Source organism: Hyperoodon ampullatus, assembly GCF_949752795.1.
Source record: "Hyperoodon ampullatus genome assembly, chromosome: 14".
In the NCBI taxonomy this organism is placed as follows: Eukaryota; Metazoa; Chordata; class Mammalia; order Artiodactyla; family Ziphiidae; genus Hyperoodon; species Hyperoodon ampullatus.
This window is the reverse complement of record NC_136927.1, coordinates 38,350,849-38,378,246: the sequence shown is the minus strand read 5'-3', so window position 1 is coordinate 38,378,246 and position 27,398 is coordinate 38,350,849. Positions and strand designations below refer to the sequence as shown.

General features: G+C 47.0%; 1 protein-coding gene across 4 annotated transcripts in view; it reads right to left on the bottom strand.

The window, feature by feature from the left end:
* Nucleotides 1–18,704, bottom strand: part of EEF2K (eukaryotic elongation factor 2 kinase) — a gene marked incomplete at its 5' end in the record, with an annotated part of 42,427 nt that extends 23,723 nt beyond the window's left edge. For 3 of the 4 annotated variants that reach the window (XM_079718632.1, XM_079718633.1, XM_079718634.1), the window contains 5 exons: nt 1,665–1,836; nt 2,213–2,250; nt 3,600–3,660; nt 6,995–7,095; nt 18,468–18,704. In XM_079718632.1, the coding sequence (XP_079574758.1) occupies nt 1,665–1,836; nt 2,213–2,250; nt 3,600–3,660; nt 6,995–7,095; nt 18,468–18,704 (609 nt within the window). Of the gene's footprint in view, nt 1–1,664; nt 1,837–2,212; nt 2,251–3,599; nt 3,661–6,940; nt 7,096–18,467 lie in introns of all 4 variants that reach the window. The other variant, XM_079718631.1, reaches the window with a different exon arrangement.
* Between the last annotated feature and the right edge of the window lie 8,694 nt (nt 18,705–27,398).

Here is a 27,398-nt window from a genome sequence, read left to right as displayed (position 1 = left end):
CACTGAGCACCTAGGCACTCGGACAGAGTTGAACAAGACAGATAAAATCCCTGCCCTCGGGGGAGAGAAGCAACTGAAATATTAACTACATGAATAAGACCCTTTCAGATGGTGCCAACTGCTCTGAAAAAAAAGAAACCAAAACAAAGTGACATGACAGAGGGTGGAGCGGTGGGTTACTTCATTTAGGATGGTCTAGCACAGCCTAGCTGAGGAGGTGACATGAGCTGAGACCTGAACTGTGAGTAGGATTGAAGAGATGCAGTGATGCAGCCTTGCAGGAACAGTCAGTGCAAAGGTCCTGAGGCAGAAACAAGCTTAGGGAGGAAGGAAAAAGTGGCCAGGCCTGAGTGTACTGAATTACTAAGGAGGTCACAACCCCCCGAGAGTGGGAATGTGGCTTTTTGTATCCACACCAAGGACACTTAATCAAGGGCTCTGCACACAGTAGGCACTCAATAAATTCTGCTGGCTACCTGGAAGTGTGGCTCTCCTAGGCACTCAGAAGATGGTACCTTATAGCTAGCAGGGGCACAAACACTAGGAGAGCTGAGCTGTGAATTTAAGCAGGGCAGAGGCCTGGGGTGCTATTTTCTCAAATGCCTGCAGGCAACAGGAAGTTCTGCTTGGCTTCAGGTCACCAATACACTGGGGGCTCAAGTGAAGAAGCCAAGAGCAGGGGCTTGGAAAGCCTGGATTTGAGCCCTGGCTCCATCCCTGCCCATTTGGGCAAGACACTTAACCCCTTTGTGCCCTAGGTTCCCCAGGGGCAGATAAGGAAGGAATCCATTCCCCACTCCCTCTCCTGCTTTTCCTTGGGAGCCACCAATCTCAATCCATCTGGTCTGGGTGGAAGAACCCATATTGCTGGTGGGTACAAGGCTCAGGCCTGCCTAATCTGCATATTCCCACACCCTGGCCATGTGATTGGCTCAGTGATAGGCACCTGACCTAATCAAGCCAATGAAACCCATGGGACTTCCCTGACAGTCCAGTGGTTAAGACTCCGTGCTTCCAAAAAAGGGGACGCGGGTTTGAACCCTGGTTGGGGAACTAAGATCCCACATGCCGCGTGATACGGCCAAAAAAAGAAAAAGAAAAAAAAACAAGAAACCCAGTTTTGAGACTCCTTGAAACTTGTAGGAAAACATGTCATTCCATCAAGGTTGCCGAGAAACGGAAAGGGAGCCTGCAGCTACTGGGACTAACATGTCACTACAAGTTGAAAAGCCGCCTGAGAGCGATGCCAACACAGAACACTGAGGCTAGAGCTGGAGGAAGAGTCCCAACAACTTCAATTTGGTCCTGGATCCAGCTACGCCTGTAGCCAGCACTATTTCTCAGTTATAGGAGGCAATAAATTCCCTTTTTGGATTAAGCCGTTTGAGTGGGTTTCTGTCATTTGCAAGCAAAAATCCTGACTAATAGATCCCATCTATAAATGGAATAAAAACATTCCAACCTCAAACAACCTCAGACCTCTGTTTTCAGAAATAAATAACTCTTGGCATGTAGAGTACTTGACATATCAGGCTCAATACATGATGGCTGTTATTAGCTGCTGTTAAGATGGTGAAGAAGGAAGCCTGTGACAGGCACCTCCATTGCCCTCATCTCCAGATACGTCCTGGTGTTGGAGGGCGGCAGATAGGGGTGCCACATACCTGCTTAGGGGGCTTGTGCCGATTATACTCCTCTCCCCAGAGCTTGGCTTCCATCTGTAGACGCACATCCTCAAAGTACACGTCCCTGTCCACGGACTCGATGTAGCACTTTGCCACGTAGTTGGAGGCCCCCTTCCACTGCTGAGTGTGCAGGAAGTTGGAAAGCTTCTTCCTGAGGGGAGAGGCATCAGGAGGCCCGCCTGGGTGTTCTGGATCCCAGCCCTAGTCCTCAAGATGGGAAGACCCTGCCTGACCCAGCTGGCTAGAGCCAGGAACAAAATGCAAGAGGTGGGAGGGGCTTCCCCACCCCACAGCATCCTTCAAAGAGCTGCGAAGGGGGCTTAAGGGACATACATCCTGTTCTCCCCCAGCCCATCCCACAGCCGGTCCCAACGTATGGTCCAAGGGAGACCAGATGGAGAGGAGCTTGGGCTACAAGAAGAGAAGCCACTGTCTCCATTTCTTGACTGGAAATGTCACAGTGCCCCTGCTCTCAGGAGCCTGAGGGAGTCTGGGCAGGGACCCGAGAGGCAGGCTGAGTCACTTACGTCCTGAAGCACTCCCTCATTGCTCCCCGGCCGAAGGGCTGAAAGACATCACACAGCGGGTTATCAGTCCCCACACCCCACCCAGAGGCTACCCTGAGCCAGGAGGAGATTTTCTCCTTGGACGTCACCCACCAAATCAATGCCCTGGACCTCATCTCAACCCTAAAATCCCTGGGCCCTCCCTCCTTTACTTTAGCACCAAGGCCTCATAGAACTTCCAGCCTGGAGGCTGCAGGACTGATGAGACCACCCTATTCCCCACCCTAGCTGAGCAGAAGACCCCCCAGGGGGTGAAGATATTATGGGGGTGATGGGCTGGGGGTAGAGACAGTACACGTCAAAGGATGTTTTTTGTAGCCCTGTCTGTAACAGAAAAAAAGCAAAACCACCCAAATGTCCATCGACAGTATAATGGATCAATCAATCAGGTCTATTTGCTTGACAAAATATTATACAGCAATGAGAATGAACAGATTACAGTTCTAGAAAAAACATGTACAAACCTCATGGACAAAATGTTGAGCTATACATATACTGTATGGTTCCATTTATACGGAGTACAAAAAGAGCCAAAACCAATCTCGGGTAGTAGAATTCAGGGTAGCGCTTACCCTTGGGGGTAAAGGAGTCGTAACTGGGGCTGAGAGGGGCTTCTGGGGGTGCCAGTGAGATTCTGTGTCTTGATCTGGGTGCTAGTCATACACGTGTTCACTTGGTGAAACTCATCAAGCTATACACTTTTCTGAGTATGTGATACACCACAAAATGTCTCACAAATCGATCCTGCCCCTTACTATGCAGGAAGTTCTCTATTTTCTAGTTGATTCCTTTTTCTTGCAACCCACTGAGTTCACCTTGTTAGATGAAAAGTAATAGGTGGTGACCTGCAAGTTTTGAAAACTGATATACACATTCACGGTTCACTGATTTTCAATAAGAGTGTCAAGAAGAATCTTTTGATATATATGATTAATATATGAAATGCCCAGAATAGGTAAATATACAGAGACGGAAGATAAATTAGTGGTTGCCCATGGCTGGGGCAGATAAGGGAATTGGAGACTGACTGCTAATGGGTAGGTACGGGGTTTCTTCTCGAGATGGTGAAAATGTTCTGGGACTGATCGTGGTGATGGTTGCATAACTCTGTGACTATACTAAAAACCACTGAACTGTATGCTTTAAATGGGTATGGGGTATGGTGTGTGAATTATATCTCAATAAAGCTGTTGTAAAAAATGAAATAAATATACAGTACTATAAAGAATCCCCCAAAGTTAAAAAAATAAAATAAAGTGGGTGTGGAGGAGAGGAAGCAAGCCCTAACGTTGGCTCAAGAGAAATCCCCACTCAGCCCTGACTACACTGGGCTCGAGGCTCTGCTCACCTGAGACGCCATCTTGATCAGAACTTCATCCTCCAGCCACTCCCCGGTGACAGCATTGTACCTGCAGAGACCAGAACCCACCCCAGGGCGCAGCGTCCATTACCTGATCCTGTCGCTCACTAGCTAAGGGCAGAAGACTTTTCTGGACTGCCCACTGCCCTCGAGATCAAATCTGCTCTCTACCCACAGGCCCAGCTAACCTCCTGGGTTGGGTCTGTGGACACTCCCCCTCCCTCCCAGGTCCCCACCACACTGGCCTCCTTCCCCTTCGTCAAAGGCAGCTATTCCCTCTCTACCATGTCCCTCAGCGCTTACTGTTGTGCAGTGGGTGGGCTTGCTCCCTACCTATCTGGCTCCCCCACTGGACTATAACTCCACAAAGACAGGCCAGTGAACAGGACCTGGTACAGGGGAGGCTTAATAAATGCGTGTTGGATGAACAGTTGAATAAGTAAATATCCTTGCTATAACTGGCCTAGATAATGAATGGCGTGTCCCAGGATGGGAGGTGGCAGCATCCTCGGTCTTGCCAGTGTGAGGCCCAGCCCAGGTCCCGGTGCAGGCAGGGCTGGGGAAGGGTCCTGCCTCTGAGTCCAACCAGGAAAGGGGCTGCTGGATACACACCCAAGGCAGAGAGGGATGGAGAGGGTTCCAGAACATTTTCATCTCTCTTTTCCCAGGGATCCTCTTTCCCAGAGCAAATCTGCCCCTAGGCCTGGCTGGGCCTTAACAGGTTTGCCTGGTAGGAAGCTCCTTGGCTCAGTAAATCCCTAAAACCTTAAACTCCCCCAGGGCTGAGATGTTCTTAGCTCTAGCAGATGCCTCCCTGGCCCTCCCTCAGGGGCGACAGACTCCAGAACCTCCCAGCTCGTGGGAACAGCCTTCTCAGAGCCTGAAAAACAAGCAGAGGCCTGGCAGTTAACCCACCCCAGGCCCAGGGTGGGGAGGAAGGCTTGTCAGAGCCACACACCTGCTGGCACCAGCCCATGGCAAGTACTGTGCTCAATAGATAACAGCAATCGTTATTATTACTACTATGTAGAGGCCAAGGTAAAGGAAGTAGTCTTCCCTCACTTCCAAACAGACTGAAAGCTGAGAGGCGCCCAGAAGTTGGGAGAGGGCAGAGACATACAACACTGGAAGGGTCTTAACTGTCCTTCACAATCACTAACCTTACAGAGGACAGAGCTGCTCTAAGTTCACTGAGCATTCACTGTATGCTGAGTGCTTACACGGAACTCCTCCATCAACCACCACTCAGCCCTCTGAGATCCATACAAATATTGTGCCCACTTTCCAGATGGGGAAACCAAGGTTCAGAGAGGTGAAAAAACCTTCCTGAGAGCCAAGATTCAAACCCAGGTCAGTTTCAAACAGAACCGTGCTCTTAACCAGCCTGGGTACAACCCATGTGAACAGGAAATCTGTCCCAATAAAGGGCTGGCTTGCAGCAGAGCTCTTTAAAAACCAGCAATGGAGGTGGAAGCCTCCAATTTAGAAATCTCTGGACATTCTGGCCATCAGTGCCTGATCTCCCTCTGCTGGCAGCCAGGGCAGGTGAAATCAGCTACTATGGTTAAGAAATAAACACAATTCGGCACAGCCCCTGGTCCCTGGCCCCCAAGGAGCTCAGGGACACACAGAACCAGCCCAGCATGTGAGTCCTGCTTTTCCAAGGGCCTCCCTGGTGGCCCGGTGTCCTCAGCCTGGAGGCCAGATGTCACCGACCAGCCACCACGCTGCGTTTATAGGCAGGAAGGAACAGAGTCCGCAACCTGGCCTCTGGGGCCCCGACGATGCCGACCTCAGCTGCCGGCACAGACCCCAGAGCCCACTAGGAGGTCAGCCTCCGAAATGGGGAAAGGTGCACGCTAGGCCCTAAGCCATCTCCTCACAAGTTGGGAGCAGGAACACATTGCAGAAAGGTGAAGAGGGCTCCACTGTTTCTGCCTGCCTAGCAACTGCTCCCCTTTCTTCTGGTAACAGCACCCCAATTTTCCTTTGGAAAACCACCATCCTCCATTCTCAGAACATATGGACTGGGTGAAGCTGATCCCCCAGCACTTTCTTGCTTGTGGTATGCGATCTAGACCTGGCCAGTGAGAGCAAAGCTCCTGGCACAAGGACTGGTTCAGTAACCAGCCTATAACCAAAGCCAGGCCAATGAGATTCAAATGTGGAACTTTTGTTTTAAAAAGAATTGAGAAAGAAAGATCGTTTCCCATGAGATGAAATGTGGGGCTCCTAGGAGCCATCTGTGCCACTGATGTAAGACAGTCTATCTGGGGTCAGAGCCAAAAGCATCCTTGGAGCATCTGGGACTAGCCATATGTGAAGCCCACGTAGATGAGTCAACCATTCCTTTCTATGCTTAAGCCACTGTGAATTGGGTTTCTGTCACTTGCATTTGAAACAGAGTCCTGACTAATTCAAAGACACTGGTCTGAGTCAGAAAGTTATCTTATTAACTACCTGGGTGACCCTGTTCAAACCTCTCTCTCCACTGGGGCAACTGAAGGAACTCACAGGGTTGACTTGGATGAGTCAGAGCTGGAGGGGTCTACAGAGGTCACAGGACAGGCCCCAGGGCAGATCCATGAGACTTCTAAAATTATGAGTAAAATTAGACATATGTGTGCAACTTTCTGAATGGCTTCATCAGATTCTCAAAGGAGTCCTGAATGCTTGACACAACTACTCCAGACTTTTTTTAATGAGTAAATACATATAGAGTGCTTAAACAGTGCCTAGCAGATGGAAAATTCAGTAAATAAGGACCCTCATCATCATCATCATAGTCCTCCTTATTATTATGTTGGTGGTAGTGTTTTGTTGTTTTTCATTTTTCTTCCTGAAACCCCCTGAAAACACTCTTCCTTCCTTCTGCCTTTTCAAATAGGAAATCTAGACCCTCCCAGCTCTGTTTTGTGAATCTTCCTGGGGCCAAGGCACTGAAAGGCTGGTCTGCTCTCTTTCCCTTTGATAGCCATTGTGGGGTCATGTGTTGAGATGATGGAGCCACAAGACGAAAGTAGCCTGGATCCCTGAGCTGCCCTGAAGAGTTGCACAACTCTCACCCAACTTCATATGAGCAAGAAATCACCTTTGTTGCATTAAGCCCTTGCGGTATTTGTACTTGCAGCATAGCTCAGCCTAGCCTGTAGAATACACACCTTACAGGATTAAATACACACTGTAAAGATTAAGTGAGATCATGCACAGTGCCTTAAGCATGCGTAAATACTCAAATATTGGCTGATATTATTATTATTATATTCCCTTTTCCTTGATCTCCAAGGGTACTTAAGCCTCACTGATTTTAAGCGGAAGGAGGACCCAACACAAGGACTCCTTGTGGTCTGGGGTCATATAGCATCTGTAGACAAGGTGCTGACCTGTGACGCGTGGCGCATTCCGTGGCAATGTCCTCCAGGTGGAACTCGGCCCAGGGGTCAGGCATGTGCTTGGCCTTCTCGATTGCATGCTTCCAAGCTTCCTGCAGAAGCAAAGGGAAGTGTTAGGTCCAGACCAGGGGCTTCTGGGACAGTGCAGGGCAGCTCCTCTCACCCTGTGATTTCCCAGTGTCTCCAACCACTGGGGAGGCAGCCAGCATCAGTCAGAGAGAATCACTCCCATCTATTATCCTTGTAGGAACATAGTTCCCAAAAGACCTCCTCACGCAGGCACAGCTCACACAGGCCCAGCTTTCCCACCGCCAGAAATGACCTGTCTTAACTACAAAACCGAAGAAGAAACATAATATGTATAGAAGACATACTGCTTCACTTGTTAGCAAAAAGTTGAGAATGAAAATAAGATGATATTCCCCCATCCCGCCTTGTTCAGACTGGCAAACATTTTAACAGCTGGTAATGACGAGCCTGACCAGGATGTGGGGAAACAGGTGTTCTCACGTACTGTCAGGGGGTATAAACCTCTTCTAAAGGCAATCTGGCAATGTACTAAAATGGAAAAAAAGTATTCCTTTATTTTGACCCAGCAATTCTACATCTAGGAATGTATCCTCTAGAAATACAAACATAAGTGTGCAAACATACGTATACAAGAGGTATCACTGTGATTGTGCAAAACTGAATTCATCCCAAACGTCTGTGGGGAGTGGTTAATACACTTTGATTCTGTTCATTTAAAATGCTAAACCGGGCTTCCCTGGTGGCGCAGTGGTTGAGAGTCAGCCTGCCGATGCGGGGGACACGGGTTCGTGCCCCAGTCCAGGAAGATCCCACATGCCACGGAGCGGCTAGGCCCGTGAGCCATGGCTGCTGGGCCTGTGCGTCCGGAGCCTGTGCTCCGCAACGGGGGAGTCCACAGCAGTGAGAGGCCCATGTACCGCAAAAAAAAAAAAAAAAAAAAAAAATGACGATACTAATATGGGCAATGTCTAAGGCCTACTGTCCAGGGGTAAAAAGCAAGGTGCTGAATAAAGCAAACGGCATGACACCATTTACTGGTGGAGGAAACCCACAGATCAGTACTATAGATTTCTTAGACTCACAGACAGAGATCATCAGACCTGTGGTTGCCAAGAGGGATGGGGGGGTAGACGGATGGAATGGGAGATTGGGGTTGGTAGATGCAAACTATTACATGTAGAATGGATAAACAACAAGGTCCTACTGTATAGCACAGGGAACTATATCCAATCTCCTGGGATAAACCATAATGGAAAAGAATATAAAAAGAATGTCTCTATGTGTGTAACTGAGTCACTTTCCTGTACAGCAGAGATTGGCACAGCATTGTAAATCAACTCTACTTCAATAAATATATATATGAAAAAAATACCATACATTTCTAAGGATATGTGTCTGTAGATATATGCATAAATGTACATTTATATATAAATACATCTTAAAAGGTCTGAAAATTTTACAGCATAGGGAATATAGCCAATATTTATAATGACTTTATTTTTTTAATAAATTTATTTATTTATTTATTTTTGGCTGCGTTGGGTCTTCGTTGCTGTGCGCGGGCTTTCTCTAGTTGCACCGAGCGGGGGCTACTCTTCGTTGCGGTGCGCGGGCTTCTCAATGCGGTGGCTTCTCCTGTTGCAGAGCACGGGCTCTAGGCGTGCAGGCTTTAGTAGTTGTGGCTCGCGGGCTCTAGAGCGCAGGCTCAGTAGTTGTGGTGCCTGGGCTTACTTGCTCCGTGGCATGTGGGATCTTCCCAGACCAGGGCTTTAACCCGTGTCCCCTGCATTGCAGGCAGATTCCTACCCACTGCTCCACCAGAGAAGCCCCTATAATGATTTTAAATGGAGTATAATCTATAAAAATACTGAATCACTATGTTCTACACCTGAAACTAATATAATGTTGTAAATCAGCTATACTTCAATAAAATTAAAGATAAAAATAAATTTAAAAGGTCTGAAAAGTGATTATTTGAAACTGACACAATGGTTATCTCTGGGAATAGAAGAAGATAAGAGGCTGATCAAGGTGACTTCAGCTTCATCTACATTGTTTTCATTTTTTTACTATGAGAATGTCTTCAGGCATTGCACGTATAAGTCAACGCTATTAAACAAAGATCACTGGGTTAGATGACCTTTAAGCCCTGACAGCTCTAACATTCTCTAGTTTCAAAGAGCCTAAAACTCAGGTGAGTGGACTAATTATTCTTACATAAAACAGGGGGTTTCACAAAGAGGAAAACATAATCCTGGGAAGAGAACAGAATGGCTTTGGTTCCTCAGAGCCTGAGAGTATAAAATAAAACTAAATAATAAATTAATAATAATAGTAAATTTCCTGAAATATGCCAGGAGTGAGACCAGATGTGTGGCTAATGTGTTTGCAATCTCTTTGGCACATATGATGTTATCAGCTACTGCTGCTGTTTTTATATCACTATTCTTATTACAACTATCACAGCAATCAAAGCCTCTGGATCTTACATGAAGAAGCATCCAGTAGCTCCTTGAAGCTTCCTTCTTTTTTAAATTAATTTATTTCATTTATTTTTATTTTTGGTTATGTTGGGTCTTCGTTGCTGCGCGCAGGCTTTCTCTGGTTGTGGCGAGTGGGGCCTACTCTTCGTTGCGATGCGCGGGCTTCTCATTGCAGTGGCTTATCTTATTGCGGAGCACGGGCTCTAGGCGTGCAGGCTTCAGTAGTTGTGGCACGCAGGCTCAGTAGCTGTGGCATGCGGGATCTAGAGCGCAGGCTCAGTAGTTGCGGCGCATGGGCTTAGTTGCTCCGCAGCACATGGGATCTTCCCGGGCTAAGGCTCGAACCCGTGCCCCCTGCATTGGCAGGCGGATTCTTAACCACTGCGCCACCAGGGAAGCCTGAAGCTTCCTTCTTGAAACATCAACTGTTACACTCAGTAAGCAGATGTTATAAAGTACGTTTTCCCCATCAACACTTCTGTAGATTTTAAGAACTATAGCCCTGGGCTTCCCTGGTGGCGCAGTGGTTGAGAGTCCGCCTGCCGATGCAGAGAACATGGGTTCGTGCCCCGGTCCGGGAAGATCCCACATGCCGCGGAGCGGCTGGGCCCGTGAGCCATGGCCGCTGAGCCTGCGCGTCCCGAGCCTGTGCTCCGCAACGGGAGAGGCCACAACAGTGAGAGGCCCACGTACCACAAAAAAAAAAGAACTATAGCCCTAAGTCAGCCCTACTTACCCCTCCTGACCGACAGTAAAAGGCTTAAACCACAGCCAAGGACAAGTAAAAGAAGTGGGAAGAAGTGGAGATGTACATCACACTCTGGGATGGAAAGAGGCCACATCACTGTGTGGCTGCCCCACTCTGGGCCACACGCATTTAGAGGTTTTGTGCAATTTCCATGGAACCCAGCACTGAATATAATAGCAAAAACCTGGAAACTTCCTAAGGATCCCACAAAAGGAAATACTTAAAGAAACTGTGGCATATCTATATAACAGGCAGCCATGGGGCCCCCCAAAAAATGATGGACTAGATCCACATTTACTGATGTGGAAAGATATGCACCATTACTTTTTTTTTTTTTTTTGCGGTACGCGGGCCTCTCACTGTTGTGGCCTCTCCAGTTGCGGAGCACAGGCTCCGGACATACAGGCTCAACGGCCATGGCTCACAGGCCTATCCGCTCCATGGCATGTGGGATCTTCCTGGACTGGGGCACAAACCCGTGTCCCCTGCTTCGGCAGGCGGACTCTCAACCACTGTGCCACCAGGGAAGCCCACCACTTCTTGATTGCTGAGGAAAAACTGGTTATTAGAGAACATATATAGCAAAATCCTGTTATTGTAAGGAAAAGTCCCTGTTTATTTAGTCGTGTCTGTATTTATACGGAAATACACACCAAGACCTTAATAGCAATTGTATCTGCACTTTCAAAGTTGTCTTCTCCAAGGAGCATACATTACTTCTATAAGCAATAAAACAAATAATTATAAAGGAAACAAAGTTAAAAATCCTCAAGAAATCTCTCTCTGTTGAAAACAGTAGCTGCAGGTCATCTTCGCTGACCAGTGGGATTCAGAGTCATGGCTAGAGAGGACAGGAAGATGTGGATGGGAACAATAACCAGCAAAGCAATAACATTCCCTAGGATGACAAAGCGCCCTGTCTCCTGGAAGTCTTTCCTCAGACAGCATCCTGGCCGGCACCTCATGGTAACCTTGCCAAGGACAGACAAGCAGGTAGGATAGTTCCTAGTCCACTGACGAGGTACCCAAGGCTCAGAGAGTGAGGAGGTGATTTGCCTTCAGACCTACAGCAACCATGAAATGGAAGACCCAGGACTCAAGAATGTGGACCCAACACAGAGTTACCATATGACCCAGCAATTCCACTCCCAAGTACCTACCTAAGAGAAAGGAAAACATGGTCACACAAAGACTTGTGTAGCATTATTCAAAACAGCCAAAAGGGAGAAACAACCCAAATGTGCATCAACTGATGGATAAACAAAATTGGTATATCCATCATCAATAAAAAGGAATAAAGTACTGACACACATTTCAACATGGATGTGCCTTGAAAACACTGTGCTAAGTGAAAGAAGCCAGGCACAAAAGGCTACATATTGTATAATTCTATTTACATGAACTGTCTGGAGGAGGCAAATCCATAGAGACTGAAAATAACGTTAGTGGGTATTAGGGTCTGGGTGGGATGGGAATACTGGGGGGAGATGGCTAAGAGGTATGGGGCTTCTTTTAGGGTAATGAAAATGAGCTAAAATTGGTTGTGGTGATGTGGATGCATAATTTTATGAATACACTAAAAGCTACTGAATTGTACATTTTAAATGGCTAAATTGTATGGTATGTAAATTATATTTCAATAAAGCTGCTAAAAAATTTACAAAATAAAATTAAAGAAGGGGGATCCCTGTTAATGAATATCCAGCATATTCCATAAAGGACCATGTGCTTCATAAAGATGAGTCCCTCCAGCCAGGCTTGACTCTCTTCAGTCTCCTCCTGTTTTCCAGACACCAGGTCACTGACAGCTTCCTGCCCAATGCCAGATGCAACATCTTTTTCCTTCATCTGCCCAGCAGGCCCTTATTCTGCTGGAGGTCCAAAGCTTTTTGGACCCAGGACACCTAAGCTTCTCTTTCCCATTCTGCATTCCCAGAGCACTGGGCAAAGTACCAAAATGGTCACCACCTCTGCGTATGCACAGAGCTTCCTGTGGTCAGTGGGCAGGGGCAGAAGCCCAAACCTGCCAGGCTGGGGTCTCCCCGGGCTTGGGGGGGCAGGGATGCCTCTGTTCCCAGTGAGTCATCAGACGCTCATCCACTTCATTCTGGGGTGATTGCTGTACTTTGACCAAGCTGTTAGAGCCACGCTGGGCGGGTTAAAAGTATCAGTTTAATCACCGAAGTCTACCAAGAAGGGCGTAGGAAGCAGGCATGCCCATGAATCATGGGAGCACCAATGCCGGTGCAACCTCTTTGAAGGGCAATGGGCAATGCTCAGCCAAGTTTTAAACCCACAAACATTTTGCTCCAGCCATTCCACCTCTGGGGATTTACCTGGCAGGCATACCCCCAAGTGGGCACCAGGACACACGCACATGTAAGAGACACATAAAAGATGCTTACGGAAGCGGTTTGTGGTAGCAAAAGACTGGAAACGACCTTCACACCCACCCATGAGGGACTGGCTAAATATATTACAGTGCTTCCAGATAATGCCATGATATTCGGCCATTAGAAAAACAAAACAAAATAAGCAAGACAACATATTGCACTCATGAAGCATCAAGCAATTAAGATCTCAGAGCCTCAGTTTTACTATCTGTCAAAACACCAATCCTCATAGCACTGCTGTGCAGATTCAATGAGTTGATATGAGTAAAACATGTAGAGCGGGCCTGCCTGATCCACAGTGCCGGTTATATAAGTTCTAGCTGATGTCAGTTCATATGTGCCAATATGGGAAGACAGCACAGGAGTGCAAAACAGGTTTGTGGTAAACTAACATTTCTGCGAAAAAGAAAAGGAAGAGAGTCACGCACGTACATATGCTTATACTCACAAGGAACATTTCTGGAAGGACATCCCCCAGGGAAACAGGGATCAGAGGTGGGAGGATTACTTCTCACTGTTTACCATTTGTATAGGTTGAATTCTTTCTACCGTGTAGGTATATTATTTACATATTATAAAATACATGTATTTTAAAGTTTGTTTAGATATGTGTATAGATTTATTACAGCACTGTTTGTAACAGGAAAAAAAGGAAACAACCTAAGTGTCCCTCAAGAGGGGGAACTGGCTAGGGATTTCCCTGGTGGTCCAGTGGTTAAGACTCCACGCTCCCAATACAGGCGGCCCAGGTTTGATCCCTGGTCAGGGAACTAGATCCCACATGCCACAACTAAAGATCCCACGTGCTGCAACTAAGACTCAGTGCAGCCAAATAATTTTTTTTTTTTTAAAAAGAGGGGGACTGGCTAGATAAACCCATGTACATCTTGTGATGGAATATAACTTAATTCACTTAAAAAATAGGTGATCTATATGTGCTAATAGGAATGATCCCCAAGATATTCTCAGACCAGGAAAACACTTATTTTAAATAAAATTTTCCACTTTATTAAAAAATTGAAAACATATGCTTATTCTAGAAAATGTAGACATGGCACAGAAGTAGAAAAAAAATGATGCTATCCTAAGACAATCTCTGTTGGCGTGTTGATGTACTTCCTTTTAGGGTTTTGTTTTGTGTGTGTGTGTGTGTGCACGTGTGTGTATTTACAGAGCTAAAATCATACTCTATATTCTGCTCTTTAAAATTAACTCCAGAGCAGAGGCACTTTCTCACGTTATGATAAACTGTATAAACATCCTCTGGTTGGCTGCCTGATATTCTACCCAGGGCGTGGCCCCCTGAACGATTCTGCCACCATCCCCCTGGGAACTCAGGCAAAACGCCCTGGCCTTGACAGTGACAAACTCAACAGTTCACAATACACACCTGGTACCTGCCAGGGTGGCGCCACCTTGGAGGAATGCGAGGTAGCCATTTTGGTTAAACAACTCAGTTGCCATGTCGACAGTAAATGAAAAAACACATTCAGTTTTTTGAGTGCCAGGGAGACTGAGGTCTGGAAAACTGAGCTGCCATCTCCCTCTGAAGTCACCACTGGCAACAAGAACCCCATAGAGCCTCCCTTCGACCACCTAGGACAGTGGGCAGCCAAGAGCTACATCTCATCCTTAAACGGCCCTTCCTCTGAGTACAGGGGATGAAGTGCGGTGGGACACAGCCTCTAGCCTTGAGGTCAGGGGCTGACTCATAAACAGAATGACATTCCAGAATGACAGATGCACAGAAAAGTCTGCTACAAGCCCCAAGGAATGCCAAGGCGACAGCCAGGGCAGGGCGTCTAGGGAGGCTGAACAATCATTTTAACAGACCCAACTGAAAGAGGTTTCAGGAAAAGGCGTGAAAAGAGAAGCCTGCTGCAGGAGCAGGGAGAGGCGCGGGGCCCCTGCGGACCATGAGTTACCATCATCAGTGAGGATTTTGAACTTTCTCTTGCAGAATCGATGAGTTTTAAAGACAGCCAATTATTTTATAAATTTATTTATTTATTTGTTTATTTTTGGCTGTGTTGGGTCTTCGTTGCAGTGCGTGGGCTTCTCACTGCGGCACCTTCTCTTGTTGCAGAGCACGGGCTCTAGGCGTGTGGGCTCAGTAGTTGTGGCTCGTGGGCTCAGTAGTTGTGGCTCGTGGGCTCAGTAGTTGTGGCTCGTGGGCTCTAGAGCACAGGCTCAGTAGTTGTGGCTGGCGGACTCTAGAGCACAGGCTCAGTAGTTGTGGCGCACGGGCTCAGCTGCTCCACAGCATGTAGGATCCTCCCGGACCAAGGATTGAACCCGTGTCCCCTGCATTGGCAGGCGGATTCCCAACCACTGCGTCACCAGGCAAGCCCAAGGACAGCCAATTACTGATGTTTGTTTAGGGGAGGGGCGGTTACCTGGCTGTGCTGCTTTATTTTTCTTCTTCTAAAAACATCCTTTTGCACACAGAAGTAATACATACATGTAGTTTTAAAAGTTCCAATGTTTAAAAATATATACCATGTAGATAATCAAAGTCCCCCTTAACGCCACCCTCTCCCCCAGAGAGAATCACCATTAACTGTTGGATGCAAATTCCTTCTTTTTCTCGTTAGTAATTTTTAAGTTGTTTTATAACATTATATGAGTTTTTGCTATGCAAGTACTAATATATGTATATCTATGCTTTTTGATACAAGTGGGATCATATTTCAACTTGCTTTTTTACTTCACAGCACATAAAAATAGCTAATTTTTCTTTGTCCTTATTATGGACCAGCACTATCCCAAGAGCTTTTCATGGATTTTGTTTTCTCCCCACAAAAAATATATCTTGTGTATATCTTGGCACCGTTATTTTTTTCCGGTACGCGGGCCTCTCACTGCCGTGGCCTCTCCCGTTGCGGAGCACAGGCTCCAGACGCGCAGGCTCAGCGGCCATGGCTCATGGGCCCAGCCGCTCCGCGGCATGTGGGATCTTCCTGGACTGGGGCACGAACCCGTGTCCCCTGCATCGGCAGGCGGACTCTCAACCACTGTGCCACCAGGGAAGCCCCTCTTGGTGCTGTTTTGACGTCAATTCACATAGAAACATTTTTGTTTTAATGTAAATACAGCATTCTGTTAGGACCATGGTCTATAATTAAACAGGCCCCTCTCAATGGAACTTTTGAGCTGTTTCCATTTTTTCTTTATTACAAACCATACTGCAAAGCACATCTTTGAATATGTAAATCTGAACACTTGTACAAATGTTTGGTTACTTGTTCTCAAATGAGGGCAGTACCTCTTCATGCGAGCTTTGCAAATATACAGTGGGGAACATTTTGGGTTGTCATAATGAATAGGGGAGAGTATGGCATTTAATGAGCAGGGGTCAGACATGCTGAATGTCCTACAATATAAGGGACAGTCCCACCAAATAAAGAATTGTCCCCACCTGAAACTAATGTAATAGTTTATGTTAATTATAACTCTGAGGTATAAGTATTGTTTACTTTAACAACTATTGTCAAATGGTCCACAGTGGTTTCTGTTTTATGTAAATACCGACTATCTGTCCCTATCTGTCCTTTAGCTAGATAGCACCCAGTGAATTGAGCTCAGCACTCATCCCTCTCCTCAATGATTCCAAATAAAGCACCTGCTGTGTGCACGGCACTGGGGATGAATGATGAGCAGGCCACAGGGTCCTGCCCTCACGAAGCTCACGTCCTAAGCCAGACTTATAGACAAACTTCCCTTTGCTGGATCACACCATCTGCGTTTCCTTTTTTTTTTTTTTTTTTTTTTTTTGCGGTATGCAGGCCTCTCACTGTTGTGGCCTCTCCCGTTGTGGAGCACAGGCTCTGGACGCGCAGGCTCAGTGGCCATGGCTCACGGGCCCAGCTGCTCCGCGGCACGTGGGATCTTCCCGGACCGGGGCACGAACCCATGTCCCCTGCATCGGCAGGTGGACTCTCAACCACTGAGCCACCAGGGAAGCCCTGTGTTTCCTTTAAAGGATTTACCATACTGAGTTTTGTGGTCAGAGACTGTGTCCACCCCCCTGTCTGAGACCCTCCATCTCCTGGACCCACTCAGTGTTTGCCAAAAGGCCAAACCAGGCTCATGGCTCCTCTGAGCAGGCAGCTGTGGGTGGAGCCCTTCTGAGGGGTCTGCCCCACTAGGAGGCCTCCAGGATCTTCCTTCTCTGGAAGCAGCACCCCCCGTTCTGTGATCCCCGGCACCCCACCATGCCATGCCCTGGCCAGAGGTGACTTGACCAGAGACAGAGGACGTCTGACTGGGGCTGGGCCAAGCAGATTAGATTTTCTCCTCTTACAGCTGGGATGGAAGAAGGTCAGATCTGTCTTTGCATGTGGCTCCGTCTGTAATGAGGGGACCCTGGGGCTGGGGGGATCCATTTTCCCACTGTGTAGACTGAGGTGCAGAGAAGAATAAAGAACAGGCAAAGAGAGTTGAGGAATGAGACAGAGAGAGACAGTCCTGTGGCCTTCCAGCTTCCTGGATCTGTCCCCTGAGAGGCCAGACATTGTTTCTGCCCCTGGGTCTCAAGAAACACTTCTTGACCGCTAGAATAAATTTCCTTTTTTTTTTTTTCACTTGAGCTAGCACGAGTTGGTTTGTGTTTCACAAGCTCTGGCCCCTCCAGCCCCCTCTGGCACCTGGATCCCCTCACACGTGGTACACGAGGCTGCAGGGATCCGTGTTTCCGCGAGCCTTCCTGACTTACTGGAACAGACAGGAGCGCCGGGCTGCTCCCCTGTCTTCCCACGCTGCCCTCTGCGGGGTAGAGTGTGTGTTTCAGAAGCCACCTTAGGACAGGAAAGCAGGGCAAGCCGCATCCTGACCCTTCAGGGCCCCCCCCAACCTCAGAGGGGACCCACAGGCCTATCTTTGGAGCTGCCTCCCCAAGGGAGCTAAGCTAGAACTCTGACTTGAAAGGAAAAATATACAACTGTCTGAGAACTAGAATTATTAATTTTCTAAAAACAGATTAATTCTGCAGTTAGAGAAGAATGACTTCAATTTCAAATCCCAAAGTGGTAATAGGAATTTTCGTCAGAGTACAAACTGATACTTACTGTTTGTGAGGATTAAATTAAATAAGGATAACAGGACTGCATTAAGAATTTTTTTTCACCACCAGTTATTACACAAAAGTCCAATAACGTTCGCCTTTCTCCCTCTTCTCTATACCAGCTTGCCATGGTATGAACACAAATTCCTAACAAAGTAAGCCCCCTCTTCCGCGATCCAGAAGAAGGATGCCCAACTCTAAGCAGTGGCTCTTTTGACCACAACCAACATGAAAAGCTACATTTTACATCCTTTCTCTAGACCCTCATATACACAAATGCAGGGATGAAATAAAAATACTTCACGACCGCTATGTCGGAGAACCTGGTCATCAACAACCAATTTGGTCACAGCATGTGAGCATGTACACGTGTGTGCACGTGTCCCTAAAATATCTTCACAACTGTCCGTGCTCTCTGATATTGTTCCCCCCTCACACCTCCCTCTCCAATATTTTCTCGTCTCTTCTGTTCCGTTCTGGGTCTTAAAAAACTGGCCAAGGTTTCCACAACCCACTAGTGGGTCCAGAGCAGCTATTTGTACAACACTGCTCTAAAGTAATGAAACTTATATTAAAACAACCAAATCTTCCCAGCTTAACAGGCATAGCCTCAGATCCAGAATTTACGCACTGGTGAGAGTTTGGAAACAACCTCGACCAGCGACCCCAACCTCCCATCCCTACGGCAGGTGAGCTGGGCAGGGGGAGAGAGGGAGGGGGGAGGTGGGGAACGCGGGGGACCACTCACCTTGAAATGGAAGGAGCTGGCCGGGGACCTGCTGGAGCCGTAGCGCTGGCTTTTGGCTAGGTTGCTGTAGTAGTTATTAACCTTGGAATTAACATTCTGGTGTGCCCCCGGGTCATCAGTGATGGGGCAGATGAAGTAACCCTCCTCGCCATCGCTGTCTGCATCTGAATCACCAGCCCGGGAGGTCGGGCCGCCATCCACGCCTTCCAGGCGGAAGATGAGGTCTTCCTCTGCCATGTTCCCAGGACGCCCGTCTTACCCAAGGGCTGGGCGGCACAGCCAGAGTTACTGGGCAAATGCAGCAGTGAGGGTCCTGCAAGGAAGCAAGAGAATGGGTGCTGGGGTCCAGGGGCTGAGAGCTTGCAGGGCACCTCACCCCGAATGCCCCTGGCACAGAAGGAGCAGGCACCCTCAGAGTGAAAACTACTGCTACCTTTAGGGGAGACACAGGCAGGCAGTGTCTAGGAACATTTTAAATGTACAAACCCCTCCACCCAGTAATTCCACTTTGAAGAACTCAGCACTTGAAACAGAAAATAAATGCTTCTTAAGCCACAAGGCTGATCTTTTTAGAACATAAATTAGATCAAATCATTTCCCTGCTTGACACCCTCCAGCAGCTTCTCTTGACATTCTTAACAAAATCCAAACGCCTTTTAAGGCTACCAGGCCTGTGTTAGTCTGGCCCCTGTCCACCTCTCCTCCGGCCTTGGCAGCTCTCCAGGCCCATGGGATTTCTCTGTGTTCCGTGAACACTGGGGGCCCATTTTCCACCTCGGGGCCTTGGTACTTGTTGTGTTCCCTGTGCCTGGAACAACCTTCCCAATCTCCCAACAGTGGGTCTTTCTCATCATTTGGATCCCAGCTCAAAAGTCACCTCTCCAGAGAAATCTCCTCTGATTCAATTCAAAGAACCCCTCTCAAACACACACCCAGTCACACTCCCTAGCACATCACCCTGTTTTATTTTCTTCAAAGAGATTTTCCCAAGCCAAAATCATCTCATTTAACTTCTTTATCATCTGTAGCCCTGTTGCCTTAAGAATGCCTGTCATAGAGCAGACACTCAACACACGTCCTCGGAATGGATGAGGGGCCTGAAGAGCGTTCTCTGTAGCACAATCAGTAACAGTAAAAAGAGGGAAGAGCCCACAATGACCATCAATGGAGGCCTGTTATATAAACTACAGTTTTTCTACACCATGAGATACTGTGTGACTGTTACAAAGAAAAAGAAGCTCTAGATACACAAGGACATGCAAAGATAGCCAAGAAAGAGTTCAACAACATTGTAGGATACAAAAATCAATAGTATTTCCAAATACTAGCAATGAAAAAATCCAAAAATGAAATTAAGAAAACAATTTTATCTATAATAGCATCAAAAAGAATAAAAAACTTGGCTAGGGAATTCCATGGAGGTCCAGTGGTTAGGACTCCACGCTTCCATGGCAGGGGACACGGGTTCAATCCCTGATCGGAGAACTAAGATCCCACAAATCATGTGGCCATAAAAAAATAAATAAAACATCTTGGCTAACAAAAGAAGTGCTTGACTTGTACAGTGAGAAACAAAACGTGTCAGAAGAAGTGAAAGAAGACCGAAATAAGTGTAAAGATATCCCATGTTCATAGATCAGAAAATTTAACATAGCTAAGGTGGCAATACTCCCAAAACTGATCTACAAATTCAACCCAATCACTATCAAAATCCCAGTGGCTTCACTGAATAAATTAACAAACTGGTCCTAAAGTTCACATGGAAATTCAAGGGACCCAGAATAGCCGAAAGAATCTTGTAAAAGTTACAAGAATCACACTTCCTGAATTCAAAACTTACTACAAAGCTAAAGTAATTAAGACAGTTGATAGTGGCATGAGGATAGACACAGAACTGAGAGTCCAAAAATGAACCCTCACATTTACAGCCAATTGACTTCTGAAAGGGGTACCAAGACAATTCAATGTGGAAAGAACACTCTTTTCAATAAATGGTGCCAGGACAAGTGAATATACACATGCAAAAGGATGAAGTTGAACACCTTCCTACATTATATACAAAGATTAACTCAAAATGGGGACTTCCCTGGAGGTCTGGTGGTTAAGAATCCGTGCTTCCACTGCAGGGGTCATGGGTTTGATCCCTGGTCAGGGATCTAACACCCCACATGCCACGCAGCACAGCCAAAAAAAAAAAGCAAAGGATCTGAACAGACGTTTCTCTAAAGAAGATACACATGGCCAGTAAACACATGAAAAGATACTCAACATCATTAGCCATTAGGGAAATGCAAATCAAAGCCACACCCACTAGCATAGATAGAATTTTAAAAGTGGAAAATGACAAGTGTTGGTGAGGATGGGGAGAAATTGGAAACCCTCATATACTATTAATGGAAATGTAAAATGGTGCAGTCACTTTGGAAAACAGCCTGGCAGTTTCTCAAAAAGTTAAACACAGAATTACTATATGATCCAGAAACTATACTCTTAGGTATATACCCAAACATGTCCACAACAAAAACTTGTGACATATGGTTCATAGTAGTATTACACGCAATAGCCAAAAGGGGAAACAACCCAAACATCCATTAACTGATGAACGGATAAGCAAAATGTGGTCTATATATACAACGGAATGCTCTTCAGCCCCCAAAAGGAATGAAGTACTGAGGCTAAGTGAAAGAAGACAGTTCAAAAAAGACCATATATTGAACGATTCCATTTATATGAAAAGTCCAGAGAAGGCAGATCTATAAGAAAGTACGTGAGTGGTTGCCTAGGGATGGGAGCGGGGAGAGTTGGGGGGAAATGGGGAACAATCACTGAAGGGTTTCTTCTGAATGGATGAAAATGTTCTAAAACCGATTGTGTTGGTTGCATGACTCTGTTAATACATGAAAAAACCACTGACTATATTAAATCCACTTTAAATAAGTGGATTGGTAGGTTTGTGAATATACTTCAATAATCTAATGTTTAAAAAAAGAAAAGACATGGGACTTCCCTGGTGGCACAGTGGTTAAGAATCCACCTGACAATGCAAGGGACACGGGTTTGATCACTGGTCTGGGAAGATCCCACCTGTGGCAGAGCAACTAAGCCCGCGTGCCACAACTACTGAGCCTGTGCTCTAGAGCCCGCAAGCCACAACTACTGAGCCCACCTGCCACAACTACTGAAGCCCGCACACCTAGAGCCCATGCTCTGCAACAAGAGAAGCCACCACAATGAGAAGCCCATGCACCACAATGAAGAGTAGCCCCAGCTCGCTGCAACTAGAGAAAGCCCGAGTGCAGCAACAGAGACCCAATGCAGCCAAAAATAAAATAAATAAATGTTTTTTAAAAAGATTAAAAATAATAAGAAAAAAAGAAAAAAAGAAAAGAAAAAGAAAACCCGTTACATTTAGAAAGCAAGTTGCACAAGAGCAGTTACATTATGGTGATCCTATCTGTGCTAAAAGAAAAGGTATGTCCCTGAAGGGCCCACAAGAGCGCTACCAGCACTGCGATGGGCAGTGGGACTGGCAGCTGGGGAGTGGAAGGAAGTTTTTAACATTTTGTACACTTCTATACTGTTTTAAGTGTTTTTTTTTAAATTAATTTATTTATTTTTGGCTGCATTGGGTCTCCGTTGCTGCGCACTGGCCCTCTCTGGTTGCAGCAAGCGGGGGCTACTCTTCGCTGCAGTGCGCGGGCCTCCCGTGGCGGTGGCCTCTCTTGTTGCGGAGCACGGGCTCTAGGCGCACAGGCTTCAGTATTTGTGGCGCACAGGCTTAGTTGCTCCACGGCATGCGGGATCTTCCCAGAGCAGGGCTCGAACCTGTATCCCCTGCACTGGCAGGCGGACTCTCAACCACTGCGCCACCAGGGAAGCCCTGTTTTAAGTTTTTACAAAGCTGGTTGCTTTCAATATAAAAAAAATTAAAAAGTGAAAAAACTTTAAAAAAATTTAAATCAACTAATTCCAATTATTCTTAACAGCTGTTTCCATCGGGAGGGAGTTTTCTAGACCTGAGGCTTCAGCATTTTCTTGACAGTCATCAGAGCAAGAAATATATTTATATCCTAACCCAGTACCCATCTACAAAATGTAAGTTAAAATTTCAGGAAACTGTACTTAGCCTTACCTTGTACAATGCCCTCTGCTATTTTCGATTCTACTTGTTTTTCTTTCTTTTTTACTCTTTATCTTTAATGCACCACCCATACTGATTACTCAACTCAGTTTGAAAATCGCTGCTCTGGGTATCAAACTCCGAGTTTGCTTCTGACCCTCTGGGTAAGACAGTCACCGCCTGGATCCGATGCCAAAGCCACCTGATCTTGCTTGTTACCAAAATCGTCCCCGGGCCCTGTGCCCACTTCTCCCCCACCTCGGCCGCTCCCAGCCCCAATGCCTGCTCTGCCCTGGTCAGCCCTTGGCCAGAGTCCCTGCTGACCAAGAGACACAGCTGCCTGGAGCTGCCAGCAGCCCAGCCAGGTTACTGGCCGCTGGGGCTGCGCTGGTGCCAGGGGAGGGGCCGGAGCCACAGCCTCAGCTACGGACCTCCAGGCAGTGTTGCCCAGCAGTGAAGAGCCCGGGCTCAGGAGCCAGGCTGCCAAAGGGTGCAAATCGTAGCTGTGCTGCTGGTGACCTTGACTAAATTAGTTCATCTCGCCAACTTCCCCATTTGTGAGGGGAGCTGAGCGGGGAAAGTAGCCTGACTGAGGCTCCACAGGAGTTCACAGGGGAATTAGGACCAGAACCCCAGCCCTTGGCCACGTCCCACCACAGACCTGACATTTTCCTCGGCCCTGGGAAACAAAATGAACTGCAGACAAGCAGCTGTGACCCTAGTTGTTGGCACAGTGCCTTGTACTCGGCAGGCACTTGATATGTATTCCAGAACTGAGTGAGGGGGATCTGTTTCATGGCTTTTCAGTTGTCATACATTTGCTTTTAAAAGGCAGCTGTGGAAAAAAAAAAAAAAAAAAAAAGGCACGTGTGGCAACGCCTGCTAACTGTCCCCCGACAGCTATTCTCTCCTTATTAATAACAGAACCACTGCTTTTTAGCTAAGCATGCGGCCACTCATAATAAGGTCTACGTTTCCCAGATTACTTTGCAATTAGGCGTGACCATGTGACCAAGTTCTGGCCAAGGGGATATGAGCAGAAGGGTTGTATGCAACTTTAGGAAGGTTTTTTTTTTTTTCAATTTATTTTATTCAAGTGTAGTTGATTTACAATGTTGTGTTAATTTCTGCTGTACAGCAAAGTGATTCAGTTATACATATACATACATTGTTTTTCAAATTCTTTTCCATTATGGCTTATCACAGGATATTGAATATAGTTCCCTGTGCTACACAGTAGGACGTTGTTGTTTATCTAGGGAATGGTTTTTAAAAAGAGGGAATGTAACCTTCTGCTCTCTCTCCTTCCTGCTGGCTGGAATGCAGGTGTGATGGCTGGAGCTCAAGCAGCTAAATTTATTCATGAGAAGGAAGCCATGTGCCAAGGATGGCAGAGCCATGAAACAGAGAGAGCCTGGGGCAGCATAATCTTACATCATGGGGCACCATAATTATCCTAGACTCACAACCTTCAGCGTTTGCTATCTAAACTTACATAATAGACTATAATTTTCTTTTTTTCCTACTACTTGCTAATTCTATCTGGTCCCATGCCCCTTCTCTCCCATGTCATAAAAAGTCACATCATATCTCTTATGACAAGTTGATGCCTGGGCACGTCAGCCTGGGAAAACTGTGGTCTCAATCCAGAGTCCTAACTTGGTAGCTGCTTCCACATCTGCCCATAAAGACTGAACACCTGGAGGATGGTGGATTCCCCTAGACAGGCAAGGAGCCCTCACTGGCCCATAACTCAGCCCCATGATGCCTGTTCCAACACCAGCCTCTTAGGAATCTCCATCTAACCTGGGCTTTGCCCGGCCCACAAAGGGCCTCTCTGTGAGCAGAGAGACTGAGATCAGGGGCAGAACCCCAGTTCCCAAGACATCAGGATTCTCGAGAAGCTTTCCTCTGCCCTCACTCAGGCATCCACATCTTCCCCTCCCAGGCCCTGACACATCCTGGGAAGATATTTCTATGGAGAGGCAGCTGAGCAGAGTTCTGAGTCAGACCCAAGTTCAAGCCCCAACTCTGCCACTTACTAGGTATGTGATTTTACCTCTTGGCCTTGGGTTCCTCATTATAACCTGGGATGCAGAGCTGTACCCACCCCACTAACTTGACAGTGCTAGCACAGAATAAGCACTAAGACTATAAATATCATCATCATTTTTAGTACCATCAATAAAGGGGGCTGAGTCCTGGGTCCCAGCCAGGCTGGTGACCTGGACGCCTGGTTAGCAGCCAAGCCAAGCTTCTTCAGGGGTCCTCAGGGAACAGGCTCTCTTCGGCTCTGGCCACTGAACCACTGCTCTCACTGCGTCTTGCTGTAAAGGGCTTCTCTGGCAGCCACTGGGGCAGGAAATGATGATTGCAGTGCCTAGGTCAAGGCCTGTGGGCCAAGCCACAGTGACCACAAGCCCTCCTTGGGGCTCCCTTCAGCCCCAGCAGCTGCCTTCCTGATGTAGAAATGATCTGGAATCTCCCACCCACCACTCCTGGGAGCCAGCACCCCAGAGCCAACACGGGCTGTGCTGAGCCACCAGTACACACACTAGTATATGGCCAGCACGGCAGAACTCAATGGTCCTCAACTGCAACCACAATGGACCAAGTGACTTATGGACCACCTTGTGTCACGCACCTGTTTCTGTTTGGGGATCTGCTTCTCCCCCACTCTCCAGTCATGGGGTTGGGGTTGGGGTTGGGGTTGGGGATCCACCCCCAGGTAATGGGGTGTGTCACATGACCCCACTAAGCCAATCACAGCACTGGGCACCTGGCCATAGTGATTGGCTCAGAGATGGGCATGTGACTCAAGTCAAACCACTATGGCCTAATCTCAGGTAAGCCTGGGGCTTTAGCTTGAGCAACTGGAAGAGAAGGTCAGTCCTTTCCTGCAGGCCTCTGGGGCTGAGGCCACCAGAGAACAAAGCTGACTTTTGGTGAAGAGCAGAACAAGAGATGAAGAGAAAAATGAACAGTGATGACATCATTTGAGATTCTGAATCCAAACATGCCTGGGACTCATAGATACAGAAACCAAAAGTAGTGGGGACAGGGATAGAGGGAGGGGCAAGTTAAGATATATGAGCTACTATGTATAAAACAAATAAGCAACAAGGATATATTATATTTATAGAACAGGGAATTACAGCCATTATCTTGTAATAAATTTTAATAGAGTATAATCTGTAAAAACACTGAATCACTATGCTGTACACCTGAACCTACTATAACACTGTAAATCAGCTATACATCAATTAAAAAAAAAAGTTGGTGAAAATAAAAGAAACAAAAACCAAAGCTCAGTGTAGTGCCCGAGACACAGTGTTCTGCGGTCACAGGGCCCAGTTTGAATCCTGGCTCCCCAACTAGGAGCCTGAAACAACAGACTCCATGTGGCAGGCTGGGACTTCCTTGACTCTTTACCTGCACAGTGCCTGGCACTAAGCAGGGCTCATAAGGTGCTAATCAAATACCTTTCCAGGCTGAGTTTCATTAATTTGCTGCCGGTGGGGAGGGTAACAAAGTGCCACATCAGGAGTTACTAAGTCAAGCCTCCAGCTAAGAGTTCGGGTCAGTGACTTATTAACATATATACCCCAGGATGTGGTGGGTGCTCATGAATAAACATTTATTAAAACTATTTCAAGAAATAATACAGTTCATGTCAGAGAAAAAGGACTGATTTACAGATGTCCCCACCCAAGAACCAGTCCCCATTCACAACCAAGTTCTCACCTCCCTGCCCCTGCACCCTAAGGACACTCTTTCTGGAATGCCTCTCCCACCTGCTGCCAAACCCCTCTGTTCCCTTCAAAATCCAGCTCAAATTTTTACCCCCTCTGGAAAGCCTTCTCTGGGTGGTTTCCTGTCTGTAAAACAGGGGACAGCTAACCCCTGGGGTTGTTAGTGAGATCAGGCCCATGGTGCCTGATAGAGAATTGTCCTCAAAAGCACCAGCTGCTATTATGCTCCGACCATACCCCACTCCCCAATTCCTAAGTCACTTCCATCCTCCCAGGCCCTCCATAAGCATTTCCATCATACCCAGAGACCCAGCAGTCTATGTCACGGGCAGAATAATGCCCCTCCATAGATGCCCACATCGTAATTCCCAAAGCCTGTGAATATGTTCCCTCATGTGGCAAAAGCGACTTTGCAGGTGTGATTAAGGATCTTGAAATGGGACAGTATCCTGGATTATCCAGTGAGTCCTTATAAAAAGGAGGCAGGAGGGTCAGAGTCAGAGGAAGAGATGTGACAATGGAAGCAGGGGTCATAGAGAAATTTTGAAGATGCTATGCAGCTGGCCTTGAAGACAGAGGAAGGGGCCACAAGTCAAGGAATGCAGGTGGCCTACAGAAACTGGAAAAGCATGGCAACAGATTTTCCCTACAGCCTTCAGAAAGAACATGGCCTTGCTGACACCTTGGCTTTTGAACTTCTCATCTCCAGTACCATAAGAAAAGAAATTTGTGTTGTTTTAAGCCACTAAGTCTGTGGTAATTTGTTACAGTGGCAGTAGGAAACAAATATAGTCTAGAACAGTGGGGTAATTTTGCCCCCTCAGGGGACACTTAGCAATGTCTGGAGACACCTTTCGTTGTCACATCTCTGGGAGTGCACCCAGCATCTAGTGGGTAGAGGCCAGGGATGCTGCCAGCATCCTACAATGCACAGCACAGCACCCCACGACAAAGAACTGTCCAGCCAAACTGTCAATAGTGCTGAGGCTGAGAAACCCTGTTCTAGAATGACTCTGGTGGATTCCAAGGAGACTTCCCCCAATCCACCCTCCCTCATCT